The sequence below is a fragment of the Coffea eugenioides genome, chromosome 6 (genome assembly GCF_003713205.1).
Source record: "Coffea eugenioides isolate CCC68of chromosome 6, Ceug_1.0, whole genome shotgun sequence".
NCBI lineage: Eukaryota > Viridiplantae > Streptophyta > Magnoliopsida > Gentianales > Rubiaceae > Coffea > Coffea eugenioides.
In genome coordinates this window covers 15,483,796-15,505,007 of record NC_040040.1, presented here as the reverse complement: position 1 = coordinate 15,505,007, position 21,212 = coordinate 15,483,796, and the positions used below count along the sequence as shown (strand labels likewise).

The 21,212-nt window shown below is 35.8% G+C and overlaps 3 protein-coding genes across 5 annotated transcripts; 1 reads left to right on the top strand and 2 right to left on the bottom strand.

Moving 5' to 3' along the window:
* Positions 1-513: 513 nt before the first annotated feature.
* Positions 514-5,339, bottom strand: LOC113775794 (zinc finger CCCH domain-containing protein 14-like). Of its 3 annotated transcripts, none has more exons than XM_027320810.1 (4): positions 5,212-5,339; positions 4,946-5,102; positions 3,795-3,855; positions 514-1,489 (listed from the first exon to the last, which is right to left on the bottom strand). In XM_027320810.1, the coding sequence occupies exons 2-4, from the start codon at positions 5,016-5,018 to the stop codon at positions 748-750; spliced, it is 876 nt and encodes a 291-aa protein (XP_027176611.1). In that variant the 5' UTR covers positions 5,019-5,102; positions 5,212-5,339; the 3' UTR covers positions 514-747. The 3 variants fall into 3 exon arrangements, with proteins under 3 accessions (XP_027176611.1, XP_027176610.1, XP_027176607.1); XM_027320809.1 differs by having other exon boundaries at positions 5,206-5,338; XM_027320806.1 differs by having other exon boundaries at positions 4,946-5,338.
* A 4,768-nt stretch (positions 5,340-10,107) lies between these two features.
* Positions 10,108-15,979, top strand: LOC113774878 (enoyl-[acyl-carrier-protein] reductase [NADH] 2, chloroplastic-like). Its single transcript, XM_027319527.1, has 13 exons — positions 10,108-10,358; positions 11,434-11,742; positions 12,503-12,612; positions 12,698-12,753; positions 12,827-12,911; positions 13,002-13,049; positions 13,786-13,860; positions 13,954-14,065; positions 14,190-14,241; positions 14,324-14,375; positions 14,461-14,518; positions 15,151-15,249; positions 15,615-15,979. Exons 2-13 carry the CDS (start codon positions 11,466-11,468, stop codon positions 15,773-15,775), a joined length of 1,185 nt encoding a protein of 394 aa, XP_027175328.1. The 5' UTR covers positions 10,108-10,358; positions 11,434-11,465; the 3' UTR covers positions 15,776-15,979.
* A 650-nt stretch (positions 15,980-16,629) lies between these two features.
* Positions 16,630-20,378, bottom strand: LOC113774877 (non-structural maintenance of chromosomes element 4 homolog A-like). The gene is made up of 7 exons (XM_027319526.1): positions 19,665-20,378; positions 19,355-19,435; positions 18,554-18,803; positions 18,362-18,452; positions 17,811-18,027; positions 17,628-17,719; positions 16,630-17,156 (listed from the first exon to the last, which is right to left on the bottom strand). The coding sequence occupies exons 1-7, from the start codon at positions 19,990-19,992 to the stop codon at positions 16,905-16,907; spliced, it is 1,311 nt and encodes a 436-aa protein (XP_027175327.1). The 5' UTR covers positions 19,993-20,378; the 3' UTR covers positions 16,630-16,904.
* Between the last annotated feature and the right edge of the window lie 834 nt (positions 20,379-21,212).

The window sequence follows — 21,212 nt, the reverse complement described above, 5'->3', positions numbered from 1 at the left end:
AACTAAATTCACCCTCCAACTTCCATACAAATTTTTTTTAGACTCGTCCAATAATGTAAGAGTAGGAATATGTTAGATATTTGTTATTGCAGGGGGAAAAAAAAAAAAAAGACTAGCCACGCAGTAAAGAAAACAGAGAGGATAGCAGAGATGAGGGAAGGAGCTAAAAAGGAACGAAACAAGGCCAACGACAAATTTCTACAAGCTGGTTACTTAAATGGGCAACACGCCCATATTAGGGGTCGAACCCATGAAATCAGGTGTCTGGGCTAATACGTCTCGCTCGAACGCATGACCCTTGTGAATGTGCAACCTCTCAAGCACAAATACGACACCACCAAGGGCTATACACTTCAAGAGACCATAGAGCGCAGTAATGCACTATCTAAAGTTCACACGCCAATCGCTTACAAGTCCAATTGGCTCTCCCTTTCCCATCGTACAGGAATAGAAATAATGTAAATTGTTACCGTTAAACAAAACAAAAAAAAAAAAAGAAAAGAAAAACAGATATAGTAAAATAATAGTTGGCGGCCTTCGCTACTTTCAATAGTATCTATCAGATATAGTAAAACAATTAGTAGCTAAAGTATCGAAAACCAGATAGCTCAAATTCCTAGGAGAAAAACTGCTGAGAAAATTTGTTGTTTAACCTATATTGGTTTAGCTCGCAAAACTAGGAAGATGCTACATAGGAACAACTCAAACTCAGGAGAAAGGATATCAACTAGACTGAATGAAAAATTCTCAAACTCCAGATTTGCGCAACTCAGCTGCTCCATGTGCAAAATGACACCTCTCCGCAAATGTGCAGGAACCTTTCGCAAAATTCTCACACAGTTTGGTCTTGTAGTTGCTCCCTGGAGGGGCAGGGCCTCCAGGAATCGCAGGTGCCCTTCCTGGGCCACCTACTGGTCCAAGGCTGGCAATAAGCTCTCTTACCATTGCACTTGCTTGCTGGATTTGTTCAAATGTACCTTCGAGCTCAATGTTCCTCAGATTTGGATTACTCTCGTGCTCTCGAATAGCTAACTTAACACCTGTCTGACGACAAATCTGCTTGGAGTTCACCCCACTCTTCCCAATGATGGCTCCTGCTAGGGAAGCTTCCACACTAATTTTGGCTGTCGCTGAAGCACCAAAACTAGCAGCAGGTCCAGGTACAACTGGCTCCATGCGGCCACCAAATCGTCCAGGAATTGCACTCATTGTGTGAGGTGGTGATGGCGCAATAGGCTTGCCAAGCTCCCAATCACCGTGAGCAAAATGACACTTATCACCAAACTTGCATCCTTCGGCAGTATTATATTTATTGCAAATTTTGGTTTTAACTGTTGCTGAACCAGCACCATTTGGTACAGATGTCGGCGCTGCTGCACCTCGTGGGCCTGGGGCAGGAGGCAGATTCATCATCTGGGCAACAGCATTATAGCCACCAGGTACATGGTGAAGGAAATGGCAACTCTCCCCAAATGGGCAGCCAGCAGTGCTACAAAGAAACACAATCCAACACTCAGATCAAACTTTTGCCAAATCTTACAAGAGTCTAAATCTGAAATATTACCAGAATAAGTCAGGCAGCATTTTCCTTGGAAATAGATTATGTTTGAAAAACTAAGATATTGTTGAAAGAAAATTCGATCTCGTAGTCACCAAGTTGACTTTACAGAGCCATTTTATACTTAAACAGGAATATAGATGCTGAAATGGACACAATTAAAAGACGCCATACATTTGGTAACCCAGAAAAGTTTAAAATTGAAAGGGCAGCAATCCATAAAGGAAAAAACAGACAGAAAGATGGTATTCACTTTATTTACAATTTGACATGAAAACCAAGAATCATGATTGACAAACATAAAAATATGTATAGTTACGTCTTAGTCCTGAGAGTACGGAGGTCAAGAATTCAAAAGAAGTCTTCCCCTGCCACCCGCCCGCAAAACCCATCTCACCATACAAAGAATGGGGATGGTCATATGGAAAAGAGGATTGACAAAGTTTGCCATTCAGGTTGATTAAAATCTGTAAAATTCCCAATACAGCAGAGAAACATGATTATACTCAAGGCCTATGAATTTCTTTACTGCTATTAACGCTGATGTTTGAAATGAAGCACTAGAGAAGCCTTCAGAGACTTGTTAATGGTGCTAAATGTTTGTTATTGATGAGTAAAACATTCCAGAATCAAGACCACAGGCTAAACAATAAAAAAAGCCACTACACAAGATACACTAAAGGCATCATCATCAATATCCAAGTTTTTCTGTTTCACGTGAAGCATTTTCCATGACAAGTCGCTGCTCGTCAAGACAATTAAATGGCGGACAAGAACCGAGAGTAATTAATTAGGCCTCACTTTCAGACAAAAATTTGAAATATTTTACATCTCTACACAAGTGAAATGATTGTTCTGCAAAAATGTGTCTGCAACATTCAATGTTAATATCAACTAACATTCAATAAGCAGAAAAACATCATAAACCTTTTCCTTTGACCCGAGATCTGTACCAGGAAAAACCAGTGTAAATTTTACTACTTACAAAAACAATGTTCTGAAAAAAGGTCAAAGGGGGAAAATAGATAGCCCTGTGTACAATACTTTACATTTGTTTCGCAGATTAATTTATGGAAAATATCTTCCAATGGTATAGATTCTCAAATGTAAATTTAACATCTATTTGAGCCCTGATGACCGTAAGACTGTATATGATACGCCTAGGACCACGTGATTGCCTACAGGGCTGCTAGCCAATGGTAAGATCATAATGTGCTTGCAAACTCTGTGTTATGTTTGTTATAGAACCACCACAAACCCATACAAATTGGCAACTTTAACCACATTTATATAATCAAAAGCAGACTTATTGAAAACATACTGTTTCAAAGTTAAAGAATTAAAATATATCCAAAAGAAATACTCTAGATGACTCTAAAAGTCGTTCAATATAAACAACTGATGGCCAACCAAACTTTAATTTAATCTCAAAAACTTGTAAAACTCAAGCTAGCAGCTATCAAACAGGAATAAAAGGAACATAATGTAACATGTTCAATGACCCCCAAGCTTTTCAGGATTTTCAGGCCATGTGTTGAAAAGATGTTGCACACACTGAAGCAACAAATCCTATATCAGGCGGGGACTGCTTTCAACCACAAACAGTAAATTGTTTGATAGTCACATAAAAAATAGTACTTAAATATTATAAAACTGTATAAAGATTAATACAATATTGCAACGGTTGTGTTCAACTTTATTTACTGATCAGAGAGCCAACAACATTGAAAATAGCACATAAATATTATATAATTGTATTGTACCTTCACAATGCAAGAACCAAAAACATTGAAACCACTGCTGCTATTATGATCTCCATTAGGAAGGATTATTAGGCCTAGGAAATATTCTAGATAATATTATTTTGCTCGCATAAGCACTGGTTTTTATTGTACTTCACCCAAAAACTTCTTATATAGCGCTGATTTCATCTGCCACCTAATTGCCCACAAAAATGTTCAACATCAGCAGGCAAATGATTCACCTCACCATTAATTGCTAATACAGCATCTTCTCCTCTGAAATTTGATTGACAGTTTACAAAGAGCCAAAGAGAATACCAATACCAAGATCAATAAGCCAATACATTTTGTACAAAATTCACCACTCTGCCAGCACATCTAATAGTTTTTAATACTTGCAATATCAAGAGTAGGTATTAAATTTATGGCTATTAACTGTTGACAGAAAATTTACAAGTTGAAAGTATTTATATTGGGCAAGTAAAGATTTGAACCTGAAAAACTTCGTGCAAGGCTTCGATTTGCTTCCTATACCACTTGATAAGGAGTCCATTTCTGTTGCAAACATTAATTACTTTTTTCCAGTTAGAATTTAATCGATTCTTGAAATTGATTATGTATCATCTAACAAATATGATATCAGCTTGTTACCAACAAAAAGAAAAGTACAACTATTACGACCTTCTTACCGGCAACAGATTGTTATAAGCTTCTGACCAGCAAAAATAGTACTCGTAGAGCTAAAAAAATTTTATATACTATTGCGAGTTCAAGCTATGTGCAAGCAAAGCTTTTGTACTCTTCATTTTCAATAGATTACACCTACATTTTTCTTAGTAACGGACTGTTGACATATTTGCTAAACAACAAGGATCACTATTAAAATCCACCAACTAAAAAGGAAAGACGACAAACTCCTGACAACAGAAATTTACAACAATAAAAGTGCTCAGACACAGATGTGCACAACAGGTCAATTCTCCAGTCTTTAAAGATATATCCATATTTTAACCAAAAGTTCCAACGTGACAAATTTTACAGTCTCCATTTTCTTCCCATTTTACCAAAAAGGACCGTTCTTATCTTCTGAAACCCAGTGCAGGACAAGTAATAAGCAAGACACACCAAGGATCCAACAGGTAATTTACTCTTGCTTCACAGGACACACACAACACAAGTATAATACACCAAAAAAAAAACACACACACACACTGGTACAAAAAAAATTTGTATAATTGACAAAAAGGCAAAAAAGAAGAAAGCAACTCGTACTTTGGAGTCTGGAACGAGAAGTTGAGATCTCGGGGGCAAGAGTAAGGGCAGCCTATCATTTTTCTTAAAGGCTTGAGAGCAAAGTGTAAATTTTACAACAATATGAGTGAAAATTTTAAAGATTTTAGGATATAAAGCAACTTTAAGTGTCCTAAATCAGGCACATCTTCATGAATCAGCACAATTCTAACATATATAAGAGCCAAAACCAAAACAAAAACAAACTGAAAATCCAATAAATCATGAATGCAATATCAACCAAGAAAGCAATTTTAGTCATTAAAAGTTAAAAAAAAAAAAAAAAAGCAAACAGCCAGATACAATTCAATAAAAGAAAAACAGCATAAAAGTAAAAATTGTAGAGAAATTCAACCTGGCTTAGATTTCTTGAAGCCGCCATTGGCGTTGAGATTGGAGTCTGTCCGGTTTCTCTTCCGAATATCCATAGCTCCCCAAACTCAGATCCAGAGAGTGTTAAATCAGCAAAGACAGCAACGAACCTTCAAGGAACTAAAACTCTAACAAAACTCCTAAAAAAAACAAAACAGGAAGAAAATTGAAGTAAATCTCCTAAGCTAAGAAGGCAGAGCAGGTAGAAAAAAAAAAGAAAAAGAATAATTGCAAAACCCTAACCCTAACTGTCCATGGGTTTTTGCAGAGGCTCTACAGGTGAGGGAGAGAGCGCGAGAGAGAGAGAGGATTTGAGGCGGGGAAAGAAAGAGGGCGGCCTCCTCGGAGAAAGAGTACGCAAAGCAAAAGAAATAAACGATTTCCAGAAGATGAGATATTTAAACACTAGTACCAGTAGTCCTTCTCTTATACAGTAATTATTATTATTAGGAAAAGACGCTAGGACTGCTGTACTAGTAGCGCTGCTCTCATGTACCATGGTTTGGTTATTATTAGGAAATTAAGTGAGTTAACAATCATCACGTCTACTTAAATGCACTTGATATTAAGTGAGTAAACGCTAGTACTAGGAGCCGAGTGAGTTTGTTTGAATAGAGTATTATTTGAAATAGGAAAAATCCTTCAAAACATCTCTCATATTTAGTAAAATAACTTTTTTAGTCTCTTACTTTTAAAAGTATATTTTTACGTCCCTTATAAATTCATATTGATCAAATTTGATCATTATCTAGATTTTTTACTAGTTTTTTATCGGAATCCATTGCACGTGATCATTTTTTAAGGATAAAATTATTAAGTTAAAGTTTACATAATCCGATCCATAGTCCCTAATGTGACCCTTATGTTTCACAAAATGAATTATTTTGTCCCTCGCATTTCACAAAATAAATTTATTCATCTTTCATATTTTACAAAATAAATTTTTTCATCCCCCATTGATCATGCGTACAAATAACTTTTTTTAAAATTCACATATATATATATATCAATTTGATTTTACCTGAATAACATGTAATATATCTTTATTTGATTTCGCCTAAACGTACTGTTTAAGTGAAATTAAATATATAAATACCAGGGTTTAAAAATTTATTAGTTTTTCACTCATGTTCATTTTCTTTACTCGAAAAATTGAAAATAAATAAGACATTTAATTCTAAACATTATCAAGTATTTATATCAAATTAAATTTGGACAGAAAAAATAAACAAAGGAAAAGTATAACAAAAAAAGTAACTGATTAACACTTTCAAATTTTAAGACAATCATAAGGTGAGAAATTCAACTGTTGGTCTTAAAGGTGATGAGTAAAAATTTTAAATTTAAACTACAATTTGTTAACATGACTATAGAATTCGAATTATGACTGATTAATTAGATGGTCTTATTACACAACTTAATAAATGAATAATTATCAAAAGAGAAATGCTACAAATATTGAATAGATTCACATGATAAAATCAAATAAATTAATAAATATATATATATATGGGTTTAAAACAAAATTGTTAGATTTAACCCATATATATCTATTGAATAGCATGTATACAATTACAATTTAGTTTGTTTAGGTGAAATTAAGTAGAAATATATTACATGCTATTCGTACTGTTTACGTGAAATCAAATAGATATATACATAGATTTAAAAAAAAAACTATTTATACGCATGGTCAATGAGAGATGAAAAAAGTCATTTTCTGAAATGTGAGGGATTAAAAAATTTGTTTTGTGAAATGTGATGGACGAAGCAATTCATTTTGTGAAATGTAAGGGATTATAGATTGGATTATGTAAATTTTAATTTGACAATTTTACCCCAAAAATGATCACCTGCAAGGCACATGATGTATTTTGACAAAAAACTAGTTAGAAACCTACGTAAGGATGAAATTTGACTAATATAAATTTGTAAATGGCGTAAAAATAAGTGAGAGACGAAAAAAGTCATTTAACAAAATATGAAAGATGTTTTGAACGATTTTATTTTTAAAATATTATTTGGAATAAATACTGTAACACTTTTTGTGATGTAATGTATGTGTAAATAAAAAGGTGGTTAAAAATATAAAAAAGATGAGTTGAAAAATGTGTTTATGATACAAGCAAATAGTGTGTTTGGATAATAAATTATTTGAAATAATTTTGTATGTGATGTTTGTAAGATAAAAAGGTGATTGAAAAATGTATCGATGATGCAAGCAAGTTAGTATGTATAGATAAGATGGAAATAACGTGTAATCCAAACACAACCAAAGATGCTTGTTGTTTTCATTTTCCATCAATTTTAAATTATAGTTCACTTTCTAATTGAAGAATATAATTAACTTTTATTATTAGGAAATTAAGTGAATTGACAATCATTATGACCTACTAAATGCACTACTCCCTTCATTTCATTTTGATGGCCTTGTTTTTATTTTAGACACTTCAGTAATTTTTTGGTTTGAAGGGGTAATTTTTGACTTTTTTGTTATTATTTGGTTTGATTAGGATAAACAAATGTTAGTAAACTAACAAGAAGTGGTAATTTGTTATATTTATTCATAGTCAAAGGAAAGCGATTGTTATTTTTTGAACTTTAGGGGGTCTTCTTGCAGTTTGATCAAAGCAAGAGAGAGATAGATGTAATTAACCCTTTTTAAAATACTAAAATAGGATGGATATATGGCTAGGCAAATTGTTAAATTTTCGACACACTCCACTAGTACTGATTTACCGGATTACGCATAAGTATCTAATCATTATTCTATGTATGTTTAGTTTTAAAAAAAGACACTTATATGTGTCAAATGGGTGTGACAAGTTCTAAGTTTATAGCTATTTTAAACCAAAAAAAAAAAAAAAGTATGACATTTGATATATGTTTAATTAACTTTTACATAAACTGAAGTAGTGTGTTCAAATATGATATTGGTAACCAAATGATCCTTGAGCTGCTGTTAAACCAAGCTCAAATTACTTGGTTAGCTTAACTATCCAGCGTATTTACATTCATCAAACAAAACTTTAAATCCAAATTTATAGGCAAGAAATGAAAAAGGTGAGCTTAAAATTGGTGTAGTTCTTTAAATAGTTGACCAGAAACTCCAAGCAACTCTACTGTACATCTAACTTAGTGGGCTCAATTGGACTGCCTTCCAAATTGTGAACTAGTCCGCTTACACGGTTGGTTTTGGGCTTTGACGCTCATTCGCATATGCTGTATTGTCAAGGGCATGAAGTGCAAGAAAATGTAGCTAACCTACATGAGACTGTTGTTGATGCTGCGTTCGGGGCCTACTAGCTTGGAAGATTCGGGCTCTTAATTTCGTTGTATCTTTGACCCTTTGTTTTTTTTTTTTCAATTATTTTACAGGGATTAAAATCCATTTGGATTCAAACAGATAAATAATCCCGGGATTACAATTTACTGGGAGAAACACCTCTCGAGAGTCTATCAAATGATCCAATATGTAAATGAAGAACTCAATTCTGACTCGAAAACTTAGCCCATTAGGTTTTAGATCCTTACTTACATATTAATTACTCTTTTTGTATCTCTCGAACTAACATGCTACATAATTTTTTACTCATGAATTTAATAACCTCGTTTTTTATGAGAGATCCTCACATTGAAACCCAAGTTAATAAGAGCTCTTTTTTTAATCTACTTTAATATTCAATGCAAACTCACCTTAACATCTAAAACCACATATTCTCTTGATTATAGACCTACTCGTCTTCAGCATTTAAACTTCTAATTATGGACCCACTCTTTTTCAATATTCAAACTAGATTTTTGACCCTATCAACCCTTGGTTGGTCTAATACTGATCGGATTCCATGTTAAATTCATGACACATCTAACCTAACACTAGCCAAACTCCTTAACATTTTAGTCAAGCACTTGGCTCTTTGGCCTATCATCAACCGAATTTTCTATCAAATCTACGGTGCGCCTAGTGTAACACCAGTCAAACTCCTTGACATTTCAATCCATCACTAAGAAGAGAATTTTATAGGTCCAACTTTGATAATCATCCACTTATCACCGAGTATCGTAGCCTCGCAAGCACAAGTTCTGATATCACTTGTTAGGAAGAAAACACCTTTGAGAGAATCTAACAGAGAGTTCAATATATGTAAGTTAGGAATCTAATATTAACCAAAAAGGTTAAACTGTTAAATTTTGGACCCATATTTATATATTAATCTTTCATTTTTCATCTTGCAAAATCCATCATTATTTATATATTAATCACTCTTTCTCCATCTTCGAACTAATATAGGACGTAATTCTTTACTCATAAATTAACACAACTCTTCATGTAAAATGGAGAAGCAAAAAATCTAGACATGTAGCGGAATCGAACAGGTCGAATGCGAGTTACTGAGTGCTACTCAAAGACTTCCAAGTACTGAATGACAATATAGAGAGAGTTAGGATCTAGTTATTCCAGAATAGTTCTAATGCTTAAATTAGTACAAATCATTCGTAACCTAGAGTGAGAATGTGTGGAGTTGTTGATTACATTGAATGAGTGAAGTGTGGAGGGTATCCATAGATTTTAGAGAAGGAAATAGTGACTAGCACCCTTCGATGATTGTAACAGCGCCTGTGAGAGTGCAATTAGCGCCTTGCGGACACCGCATAAAACATTGCTATCGCTATATTAGAAGAAGCATCACTTCTTCACATAAATTATTGACTTTAGATTCTTCCATGAATTGCAAGACTTGTGAATAAGTTTGTAAGGAGGATCCTAATAATTTTTTGTTCTTCACAATGACAAGTTATATCACGTGCAAAGTAAGTGTGTTGATTAATAAAAGAAAGAAAAGAAAATGAAAAATAAGAGAGGGGGAAAAACTCGTAATCCGACTCGTCCTGTAATCTAATTTTTACCAGTAAATCTTATAATCGATCCCGTGTACTACTTCGTTGCATATCATTGGAGCAAGGTTCTAGATGACTCAGTGATCAAATCCCGTACGCTATTTCACTGTGTATCGTTGGGGCAAGTCTCTATATGGTTTTAAGATATTAGTCTGGTCGAAAGGTTGGAATGCTCCTATATGGAAAAAAAAAAAAGAGAGGGGGGCAAAAAAAAAGGGGACAAAACAGTCAATTCATAACAGCGCAGCCCAGAACTCTCAGTCTCCTTTTCGGCACTTTCAAAGCTTCGCCAAAACAACGGTTAAACCAACCTCAGCTCAGCAGCCTCATTAGTCATTGCTACAATTTACGCACTACACTGCCATTGCCAAACTTCGATTTCATCGAAAGCCCCAGCAATAAATACGGCGCTGCCCCCATTCACGTTTCTTTGGCACTCTCCTTCTCACAATCACTCACGCTTTCTTCGTTTTTATCGTCTGCCTCCTTCCCTCAAGGTGAGTTTCTCTCTGATCCCTTCTTCCACAATGCTGCGTTCACGTAATGTTGATCCGAATGGGGTTTCCTTTAGGCTTTTTCCTGAAAAGGGTTTGTTTTTGGATAGATTTTTTTTATGGTTCTTGCTAAGATCTTTCAAGGGATTATGTAATTGCATGCTGATTTCAGGTTCATTTATTGGTTTTTTCTTTTTTCTTTTCCCTTGTTTGTATATTTGTGCTTGATTTAATGCTCACATTGTCTTGCTGGTTCCATAAATGATAATTTCTTGATTTGAAGCTTTTTTATTATTTCTGTTTCCGAGATTTGGTCTCGCAGGGTGATATGTCATATGAACTTGGGAGCTAGAATCGTGAAGAAATGAGGTGTTGGAATGATTTGTTTTTGCTTTTCCAGAGGATCTTAAATTTTTTTTCCTCTTTTCTCTTTGCGGAGAAAAAGAAAAACTTTGGTTGGTAGTGTTTGAATATTTGAGTCATAGGTTTGTTTGACCGACCTTTTTATGTGCAAGGAGGGATTAGTAAAGGTCAGAATTGAACATGAAAATTCACTTGCAAGTTGAAGATAGTGGAACTTTGGTAGTAATTGAAATTTAATTGTATCTTTGACACTTTTCCCTTCTTTTTTTTTTTTTGGACTAAGAATTTGTCTAGAGAACTTAAGTGATTCTGTTCTGAAATAAGATAGTTTCGTATAAAGGTTGTTCCTTTCGTCATCTGCTGGATTAAGATTTGAAAGCAGAAATGACAAATGTGAAACAGAGTAAAAGTGTGAGACAAGGGTGATTTATGTAATGCCTAGGAAAAGATGGATAGACTCAGAGCACCATGCTCGACTATAGACTCATAGAACCGTGCTCGACTAGAGTAACTGCATTTTCTTTGCCTTCAGGCATTTTTTTTTGGGGGGGGGGGGGGGGGTTGTATTTGATTGCTCCCTCTCTATGCTGTCTAAGACATGAATTTTCAAAAGAAAAGATGCTTTGTTTGTTCATAACTAGAACTGGATAATCTACATGTACACTTTGGTGGCTGAAGGAAACTTCTAGTTTTCTGATTTTAGTGTCTCTTGCAGAATCTCGAGTTTGGTAAATCAGTCTAAGGGGAATGGCTGCAAATACAACTGCTGGCTCTCAAATTGCAGTTCCAAAGCCCTGCATTTCTGCATCTCAAAGAATTTTGAAGTCAAGCATTGCAAATTTTGGTAATGAAACTAAAGGCGAGTCTTGGACAAAGCTCAAGTGCACATCTCACATCTCATCAACATGGTCTTTCTACCAAAAGCTTAATTCCAGTCCCCTGAAATATCAGAGAGTTGTTACAAAAGCAATGTCTGCAACAAGTGATAAAGAGCCTCTACCAGGGTTGTCAATTGACTTGAGAGGTTGGACATTTACATGTTTCTCTATCATCAGCTTCCTTTTTTTTGGTAAAAGTAAAACCTAATTTTATCTGTGAAGCTTTCCTGTGTAGGTAATTATGGCCACATGCAAGTATTAGTCTGCAATATTCACATTGCATTTCTTATTTTCTGTGTAGTTTACTTTCCTACCCATGTTCAGGTGCTTGTTCATCTGACTAACTAGTGCTGCTGCATAGTTGACATCATTATGTTTTCTGAAATGGAAATTTCCTGACAAAGTTTAGTCTTAGAATTAGCTATGTGTCATGGTTTATATTTATTTATGATCTGAGTATGCCACCCAAGGCTTGTAAATCAGCAGATGCTTACCTTCTATCAGAGAGATTGCATATTTCCAGCTCAAAATGTTAATCTTTGTGTTAAAATTATAGGGACCTACAGGTGGGGTGTGAAGTAGATACAAATGCAAATGTCAGGAACATTAAATAGTCAGAAACGTGATAATAATAGTCTTTGAAGGTAGTTTTCAATTAACAAAAAATAAAAAACTTATATTTTCGGTTGAAGATTCCAGTAAAATCTGGAAAACTGCATTGCAAGCATTGACCTGCGACATATTTTCCTGAGGTTTCGATTGTACAATTAAAGCCTGTCTAAGGTATCAGGAAATGGTGACATGGCATCTTCAAGCAACAGAGATGCGTGTTACAAGTTGTAATTTGTCCCTAAATAGCCATACATTATCAGGGACCATCACACATATAAACACCATTACCTGCAGGAAAGAGAGCATTCATAGCTGGTGTAGCTGATGACAATGGATATGGATGGGCAATAGCAAAATCTCTTGCAGCTGCTGGTGCTGAAATCCTCGTCGGAACATGGGTGCCTGTACGTATTATTTGTCTTTGTTGTTAATTAATGATTGCAAGAGTCTTCAGGTTTTAAAAATTCTTTCTTTCTCTGGCATTTCTAGGCACTGAATATTTTTGAGACAAGTTTGCGTCGTGGGAAATTTGACGAATCTCGTGTGTAAGCATTGCAGATTTTATACTTTCCAGTTTGTCTATTTAATTCCCCTTCTAACTATGATTCTTCTTTTCAGGCTGCCAGATGGTTCTCTGATGGAAATCACAAAAGTTTACCCACTTGATGCTGTTTATGATAGTCCTGAGGATGTCCCTGAAGATGTAAGCACATCTTTTCTAGTAAAATGTCTTTCAGCACAGACTCTGCAATTGAAGTAAACTCATAGGTGAAACTTATGTTGGATTATGCAGGTAAAATCAAACAAACGCTATGCTGGCTCTACAAACTGGACAGTTAAGGTATGAACTTCAAATCTTCTAAAAACTTGCTCATGCTTGTGGTTATTTGTTCATTTCTAATTACTTCATGCTCTTAGATAGTTCTGGATAATTGCAATCTAAAACTTTTCCTAAATTAAATCTAATGAGAGGCCAAAGGAAAACCAATTGGTTTATTCATAGGAAAGGGAAAATCAATTGGTGAGTCTTAGGACCCAAGACCACCAGCACATGATCGTGCCACTTTGAATGTAAGTGCAATATGTAAATGATGATCAGAGACCTCCAGGACAACAAAATCATGTATTCTTGGTGACTCTTCCATGAGGCATCATGAGACATTCTTTAGCTTTCCAAATTGTGTGCTATCAAGCAGTAACATTCTGTTGATGATGAATTCATATTGAATAATGTTATTACTGAACCCAGTGCTAGATTTGAAATGGTTCAAGTTGTCAAAATAGTATCAAACTAAGTTGCTAACTGAACCTCATCATGGTAAAGTGTATGGTAGGTTGTTAGAAACTTAATCCTTTATTCATTCACTTGATCAATAGGTTCTCAAGATCTGTGTTTATTTACCTTAGAAATATTGTTACTTCCTATCTAATTTTTTGGGCAAAGCAAGACTCAAGGTCCCTGTTATAGTACCAAGTGCATTATGACCAATTGTGCTTGATGACTCAACATGGTTATCCTGTAAACTGTATGCTGGAGGGCAGCATGCTGAACGAGCTTACTCTAAATTATCTTGTAGGAAGTTGCTGAGTGTGTGAAACATGACTTTGGAACGATAGACATCCTTGTACATTCACTTGCTAATGGTCCCGAGGTGCTTTTCCTCGTCCTCTTATTCTCATTTTTGCTTAGCAATTGCTGGTGTTTCAGCCTTCCAGGATGTGATTTCATTGAACTCATAATACAGGTTAGCAAGCTCCTCCTGGAGACATCAAGAAATGGGTATCTTGCTGCCATATCGGCATCAAGTTATTCCTTTGTATCTTTACTTAAGCATTTTGTGCCCATAATGAATCCAGGTATTCTTTCCCTCACCTCTCTTTTGTTTTCTGCATTTCAGTGAGACAAAAGTTTCTGTTTTCATATGCTGCACTGGCAAGCTGTGTTTTATGCTAAACGTATGGTCCTATCTTCAAATTGCAGGTGGTGCTACAATTTCTCTAACATACATTGCTTCTGAACGCATAATACCAGGGTATGGAGGTGGTGCATTAGGTTATTCTAAGTTGTACCTCTATCTCTTCTGAAAGCATAATATTGATTTTTCTTAAACTTAGGTATGGAGGAGGTATGAGTTCAGCCAAGGCTGCTCTGGAAAGTGATACGAGGGTGAGCTTTCTGATGTACATGATGATGCTTAAGGGATAATGTTTAGTTTAGGTTTACCACTTCTGACTTCAAATTCTTGATAAAGGTGCTGGCTTTTGAAGCTGGTAGAAAACACAGAGTCAGAGTCAACACGATATCTGCAGGTATTGGCAACTACTACATGTTAATGTCTTATACTAAGATTAATGGCATGATTGGTACCATTTTAGGATCCAAAGTTGCACGGCTGTGCTAGATGTTAAACTTTATTTCTTGCTGATAACAAATAATTGTGGTAACTCTTTTCTGGTTACACTTGAGTCTTTTTGTCCATGTGGGTTGAAAAACGAATTAAATGAAAGGAGAATACAGTTTTGTGGGACATAACTGAAGCTATCAACTACCTAATAGACATGCCTCCTTCCCCCTTGGAAAATAACAATATTCTGTAGTGTCAGATGTGCCTTTACAAGAAAGCAAGACAGTACCTGCTCTGGCTGGATCATTTTGCTTTTGACTTTAAACTCTCTGTGTTCTAATGGGTTTATGTGGATGCATAATGTGCCATGTGCAATTCTGTCTTATCTGCCTTGTGTCCCTTCTATTTTCTCCTTTTCCATGAACAGGCAATGTTTTAGGGCTGAGCATGCGTTATACGTCATTTTCCTTCTCTAATGACTAATTCATTCAGCAGATACTGATTGAACAAAATTATATTCTCTAAACAATATTTGAAACCAGAAAAATCAAGTATAACATCCCGCTGACATCTAACCTGTATTGAAACAATATGCAGGTCCACTAAGAAGTCGCGCTGCTAAAGCCATTGGTTTCATCGATATGATGATTGATTATTCATTGGAAAATGCACCCTTGCAAAAGGAATTATCTGCTGGTGAGTGATCCTTTTTCTTTTTTTTTTTTTTGGAGAATTTTGGCTGCACTCTGTCCATATATGATCTTTGGAAGTACTTGAAAGAAATTTTTGTTGTGGCTTTAGATCATGAGTATTTACAGTTCTCACATAGACGACCAAGGCTGTGTTGTCATTGGTGCTATCTGACGTGTCAGTTTCTGGGTCAAGCTCCTAAAGGACATCCTTGCCCATGGGCGAGTGCACACACACACATGCACAATAAATGCTTGTATATTTCTCGTTTTTGGACATATGATGCAATCATGCAGTGTATTGCCTTATTGAGTCATCTGGTGGTGCTTGTCACTTCTGAGTCCTAATGGTTGGAATTTGACATTGAACAGAGGAGGTTGGCAATGCTGCTGCTTTTCTTGCATCACCATTGGCTTCAGCTGTCACTGGTGCTGTAATTTATGTTGACAACGGCCTAAATGCAATGGGTGTAGGAGTTGATAGTCCAGTTTTTAAAGATCTTGACATCCCAAAAGACAATAATAAAAGCTAGATGATTTGCTTGCTTTGGCGACTAGTGTCCGGTGATCAAATTGAGAATAATGGTTCTTTAGTCAATTGCTATCAGGAAGACGCCTGCTGGGCTTTCCATTTTGATGCGAGGAAAGTGTACTTCGTTTTCATAGAAACGGGTTTAGCATTGGAATTGTGATGTATGGCAATCTTATAACTTCTTGTGGAGCCTTGTTATTTCCAACTTGTTTGAAGGTTCTGAATTGCACTGTTACAACTGCATCCGTATCTGCATGCACAAGAGATTTGATACCAGAAATTATCAGATCCAGGCCTAGCTTCGGGTCTTGATAGATTAAAAGCTGGCTTAATATTAAGTATTGCTATTCTCCAATATTAAGAAATACAATCATTTCAATTCGACACCTCTCGTCTAAGGCATCCCAATGCGCAGCCAAACATTACCCCAAACACATAGGTAATTTCACTGATCATCCCATCACCTCCCACTTCTTCATTTCTTCCATATGCGGAGGTCAGACTCCCTAAAAGTGACAAACTACAATATCATCTCATGAGCTTGACATGCAAGGCCAGTACCAGCAACAAAATCTTGACGCATACATGCTTGCCAGCCTTAACCTGAAGAAACTCTATGCACACATGAATACCGCAGATGTGCATGTTGGCATGGGAATCTTGCTTCAAACTAGTAGTCAAAGGTTTCATTGCCAACCAAACCATCCTATGGGACCCTTGGTCCAGTAGTGAGAAAAGGCATAAAGGCTACTTGAAATACTTGCATGAGAAACCACCTAGCCTTCACAATTCACAGTTTAGTACCCTAAGGAATTAGAATATAAACTTATTCTAGCAGGGTTTCGTTCAAAAGTAGAAAGGCAGAAGACGACTAGACATCATCGTATTTACCCAAGGAAATAAACGATACACAGCAAATATGTACAAAGCAGGGTAAGGATGACAGAACCAGACAACAATCTAGTGCATCCAAACTCCATATGCTTCAATTAGAAAGCTGCCAGCCTAGGTAAAGGGTCTGAACCCAAACTTCCAAAATTAGCAAAAGAACTGATAAATCAACAATAGATGCCTCTCACTTTACATCTTACTACAAAACAAAAACCGAAGTTAGTAAGATGTCTGGTCACTTAAACAAGCTTCCTTTTTCCTTTACGAATTGCAGCAACCCTTGCTCCTGAATCATCACTTTCAGGAGATCCTTGGACAACTGTCTGTTCCTGTAAAACCAAACCCCGATTTCTAGAAAATTTCCTAATTGGTGTTGTAGATAATGCTGCTTGTGTCCCAAGAGATACTGGATCCGACTCAGAATTTCCTGCTACAGCCACATCCCTATGTGGCATTAACACTTCCCCATCTCCAACACAAGTCATCATTAACTGCAAATTCAGACAACATGGAACAAGATGTTCAATACCAAAAAATGAAGCCGAGTAACTGAGACATCAAGTTATTATAAATACTGCATGATTTAATTTGGAGCAAATTTAAAGCAAAGAAAGACAACTGTGACTCCATGACTTGCTAGTACAACACCGCCGGAAATCACTGAATGGATTCAAGTAGGAAATGGCAGCAGTAACCTAAAGTGCTTATGTCATCTAAGACATTGAATACAGTTATCCTCCCCTATAGAGGGAAAAAATGGTTGCTGTATCTTAAAATTCAATATTTAAGACAATTTCATAGTTCTAAAAATTGTTAGTGCTGAACAAGACAGTAAAAGACACAATACAGTTTCCACTCATTTGGTACTAATCATGAAGTAATCAACATGCATAAAGGAAAGCTTATAACAGATTCAATAGGAGAGAAAGCCACGCCAAAAGTAACATTTCATATTCAGATACCTTCCAATCCTTAAAATCAAATCTGAACACAAAATGGCTGTAAGAAACCTCCCCAGAATGAACTGCACTAGCAGCAGCAGCATTCCTTGGTGCTGGAAAGAATGAGATCAGAAATTAGAAAAAGACAAAAAGCACCCCAAAAAAAATGATACACATGTCATTGTTTAAAGTTGAGAATCTTACAAACTAGATGAACTCCTTTCTCATCCACTGTTATTTCAGCTCGCCCATCTTTAACCAGAAATGACAAAGCAAATAAATTTTCAACTGTCTGTGCAAATGAGCTTTTGTTCAATATCAAATTCTCAAGCCTGACCCTCCTATTCCTCCTCAAAATGTCAAACATTGTTGCCATATTCTTGTCTGTGTCTGTTTTCTCTTCAGTAGCAGCACCATCAAGCTGCACAGTGTATTAGTATGTTCACTAAAGGGCATTATAAACCTACATTGCCACTTGTAAACTGTATTGATGGCATAGAGTAAATCAAACCATATAATCATTCTTCTCCACAAGACCGAGTATTGGGGGAAATTATAGATAAATGACAGGAAAATACATTGTAAAAATCCAATTACCAACAAATTACAGTAGGTTTTGATTAAAGTTGCTATTCTTTTTGCTGCTTTCATATAACTTGAATGAGATCTAGTTAGTGCCACAATAGAAGCCACTTTCAAAAATGAGTTTGCAGAAAACTAGCACAAGTATCTAAATCTAATCCAAGGAACCTTACATCTTCAGGTCGTGCACTTTCTGTAGGCTTTGCACGCTTTCTGTAGATAACAGCCTTACGTTGCTTAATTTCAGTATTCATAGGCCCAACCCTGTGAAAATCATTCAAAAAACACAACTGCAAGTAGTTAATCCCAACATAAGAACCAACATTACATGTAAATGAAAGAGAGGGGATGACGAAGATACATACATAGTGAAGCAACCTGGAGCACTCCTGAAAACATGAGAGACTGCAAGCCCAATTTCCTTCAAGCGCAGAGAGCTGCTAGCTACCTCATTACTAGTACTTGCTCCACCTTGTGTAAAATCCCTAAGCAGACAACTGACAAAATCAGAAGGGGTCAGTCCTTCAGTGCTATGTGCCTTAACAGAGGTAACCAAAGTGTTGGTGATATCCAAGAGAGCCTCTGCATCTGCTACTTGTTCCCTGGGTTTCTGAACTGTATAGTAATGGAAGAAATCAATTTAGTTTGAGCCAAAGTGTCAACTTAAAATCAAAATGAGATGAAGTGCATGAAGAAACATCTGATTAACACAACAAAGGGTCACGAGAGGAATAAAGAAGATTGGACATGTGGAGATGAAGAAAAAGAGGTGAAGAAAGCATTACAATGTCAAGCAGAAAGCAAGACAAGAAAAAAATACAAATGCTGGGAGAGGCTATGCCACTGGAACAGATAAGGCAGGGAAGGAAGTGATCAAGAATTTAAGGAAGGAAGAACCAGGAATAGGAAAGAAAACTACACAGAAGGATAGAAATCCCAGTTCGGTGTCAGTGTTCCATGTACAATGTCCAACTGGAGGGGATATTTTGCTGACGAAGTACCCAGTTATAAATTAAGACCAAACAGAAAGGAAAAGTATTTATTTTCAAGGTTAAAGCAGCAACCTTACCATTAAAGCACGTATCCTTGAGCAAAATGGCAAGTGAAAATATGCACGCACAACAAACTTGAGGAAAAAGCAAACAAGAAAAGATTTCAAATCATACCTAGCTGATGTAAGTTGTCAACCTCTTCAATAATTGATTTAAACTTATCAGAATCAACCTTGGACAAATCGTCTCGCTCATCTGCGGAACACCAAGAACAATGAAAATCAAAATACTACTAAAAAAAATTCTGCAACTGACTTCTACTTCTAACACACATCACAACGCACCCCAAAAATTTTTTTTTTTTGCTTACTACAGAAATGCACATAAGACTCCCTACAAACACACACAAAACGAAAATCTTAAGCTGTACAAACAAACATACAAAAAACCCAGTCAAAAACAAAACTGTGAAAATGCAGTGTACCAGAAATTCGATTCTTGACATTGAGATAACGAGATCGAAGGACTCTCCGTTCCACTACATCTCCTCCTCCTACTCCGCCTTCTCCTTCGACGCTATCATCATTATCAGCCCTAGAATTCTGATGATTATTGTTACCATTACTTGCATTCCCCTGTGCTTCATTCTGACAATTACTGTTAGCATTCCTCGTATTCGCCTGTGCTTCAGCTTCTGCTTGTTGTCGCGTTACAATCTGATTCTGGCTGTCTTCTTCTCCTTCTCTGGAACTTGTTCTTCTACTACTACTCCTCCGCGAACCAATGGGCTCACGTTTTACACCCCGCATCATTTCCTATTCTCTTTTTCTTCCTTTCTCAAGAACAGAAAACTAAGACCCAATGACTCTCCAATTTCATTATAAATTCATAGGAAAACAAAAAAAAAAGGAAGAAAATGACAGAAAAGGCCTAAAACCCTAAACCCGGCATGGAAATGATTCTTCTTAGACAGGGTTTTTGGAAGCAAAAATAAAAAATAAAAAATTTAAAATTTAGGGAGTCGGAGAATGGAAAGTAAATAACAGCGGAGGAGGAGTACAAGAAATTACTGTGGATTGGGGAGTTTTGAGATATGGGTGGAGGGAGGAGGGGTGAAAAAGCAAATTGAATTGAAGAGGGAAGATTTGGAGGAGGAGACACAAAATTCAAACCGCAAATATTTTGGATTTGAGAATTTGGGGAGCGGGCAGTTCAATGAGAGGAAAGTGGAGGGGGGCGTGGGATTGGGTGTGGGAAGGTGTAGTGAGTTAAAAATGGGTTGAAATGGAAGCTTACTAGATGTGCTTCGATTTGATTTTTTTTTTTTTTTTTTTTTTTTGCCGTTTCCAATTTCGAGCTTGGCGGGGAAGATACTAGTTAGTGAGTAGTGAGTTTATATATCGTCACTATGAATTTTTATTCGCAATTTAAGTGCCAACTCATAACTACCTTTTAATTTTAATTATTTTTTAAAAATATGTTGTATCGATTGATTTTAATATTTGCCTCACTGTTTGTTTGTATTTTTTTTGGATGTTTGATAGCATTCTTCCTATTATTATAAATTTATAACATTATAAATTTTACATTTTTCATGAATATATTTTTCAATCATATTTTTGTTTCATATATATAAAATCATTACACTATATATATATATTTTACAAAATCTTCAGAAAATAGCAATCAAAATGGGTTCTAAGTATGACTATCTGATCACAAATTTAAAACTAAACAAAGATTGAAAATACACAATTTTTACTTTATCTAACACAACAAGAAGCATTTGTACAAGCACGCTCCAAAATAGTACACGAGTTACTAGAAAAAGCGATTAGAATAAATCACATGCCTACAATACTTATAATTTAGGAAAGTGATGAAAGAGCAATTACAGGAAGTGAAAAAAAAAAATTTTTTTTGAAGTAAAGATGGAGGAGACATATTTGTTGTAACATATCTTTGTATTATTATCTCAAGCACCTATTTTAGAAGTTTAGCGAACAAACTGTGACTTATGAGGCTGCTAGAG

Bases quoted from the DNA above. Each gene is read 5' to 3' on its own strand.
- LOC113775794 (XM_027320810.1), bottom strand. From the start codon at position 5,018: ATGGATATTCGGAAGAGAAACCGGACAGACTCCAATCTCAACGCCAAT. The intron at 3,856-4,945 runs GTTGAATTTCTC...TGTTTGCAACAG, and splicing joins CTTCAAGAAATCTAAGCCAG to AAATGGACTCCTTATCAAGT. The intron at 1,490-3,794 runs GTTCAAATCTTT...GTTTCTTTGTAG, and splicing joins CCTTGCACGAAGTTTTTCAG to CACTGCTGGCTGCCCATTTG.
- LOC113774878 (XM_027319527.1), top strand. From the start codon at position 11,466: ATGGCTGCAAATACAACTGCTGGCTCTCAAATTGCAGTTCCAAAGCCC. The intron at 11,743-12,502 runs GTTGGACATTTA...CATTACCTGCAG, and splicing joins GTTGTCAATTGACTTGAGAG to GAAAGAGAGCATTCATAGCT. The intron at 14,242-14,323 runs GTATGGAGGTGG...TCTTAAACTTAG, and splicing joins TCTGAACGCATAATACCAGG to GTATGGAGGAGGTATGAGTT.
- LOC113774877 (XM_027319526.1), bottom strand. From the start codon at position 19,992: ATGATGCGGGGTGTAAAACGTGAGCCCATTGGTTCGCGGAGGAGTAGT. The intron at 18,028-18,361 runs GTAAGGTTCCTT...TACACTGTGCAG, and splicing joins AAAGTGCACGACCTGAAGAT to CTTGATGGTGCTGCTACTGA. The intron at 17,157-17,627 runs GTATCTGAATAT...CTGAATTTGCAG, and splicing joins TTGATTTTAAGGATTGGAAG to TTAATGATGACTTGTGTTGG.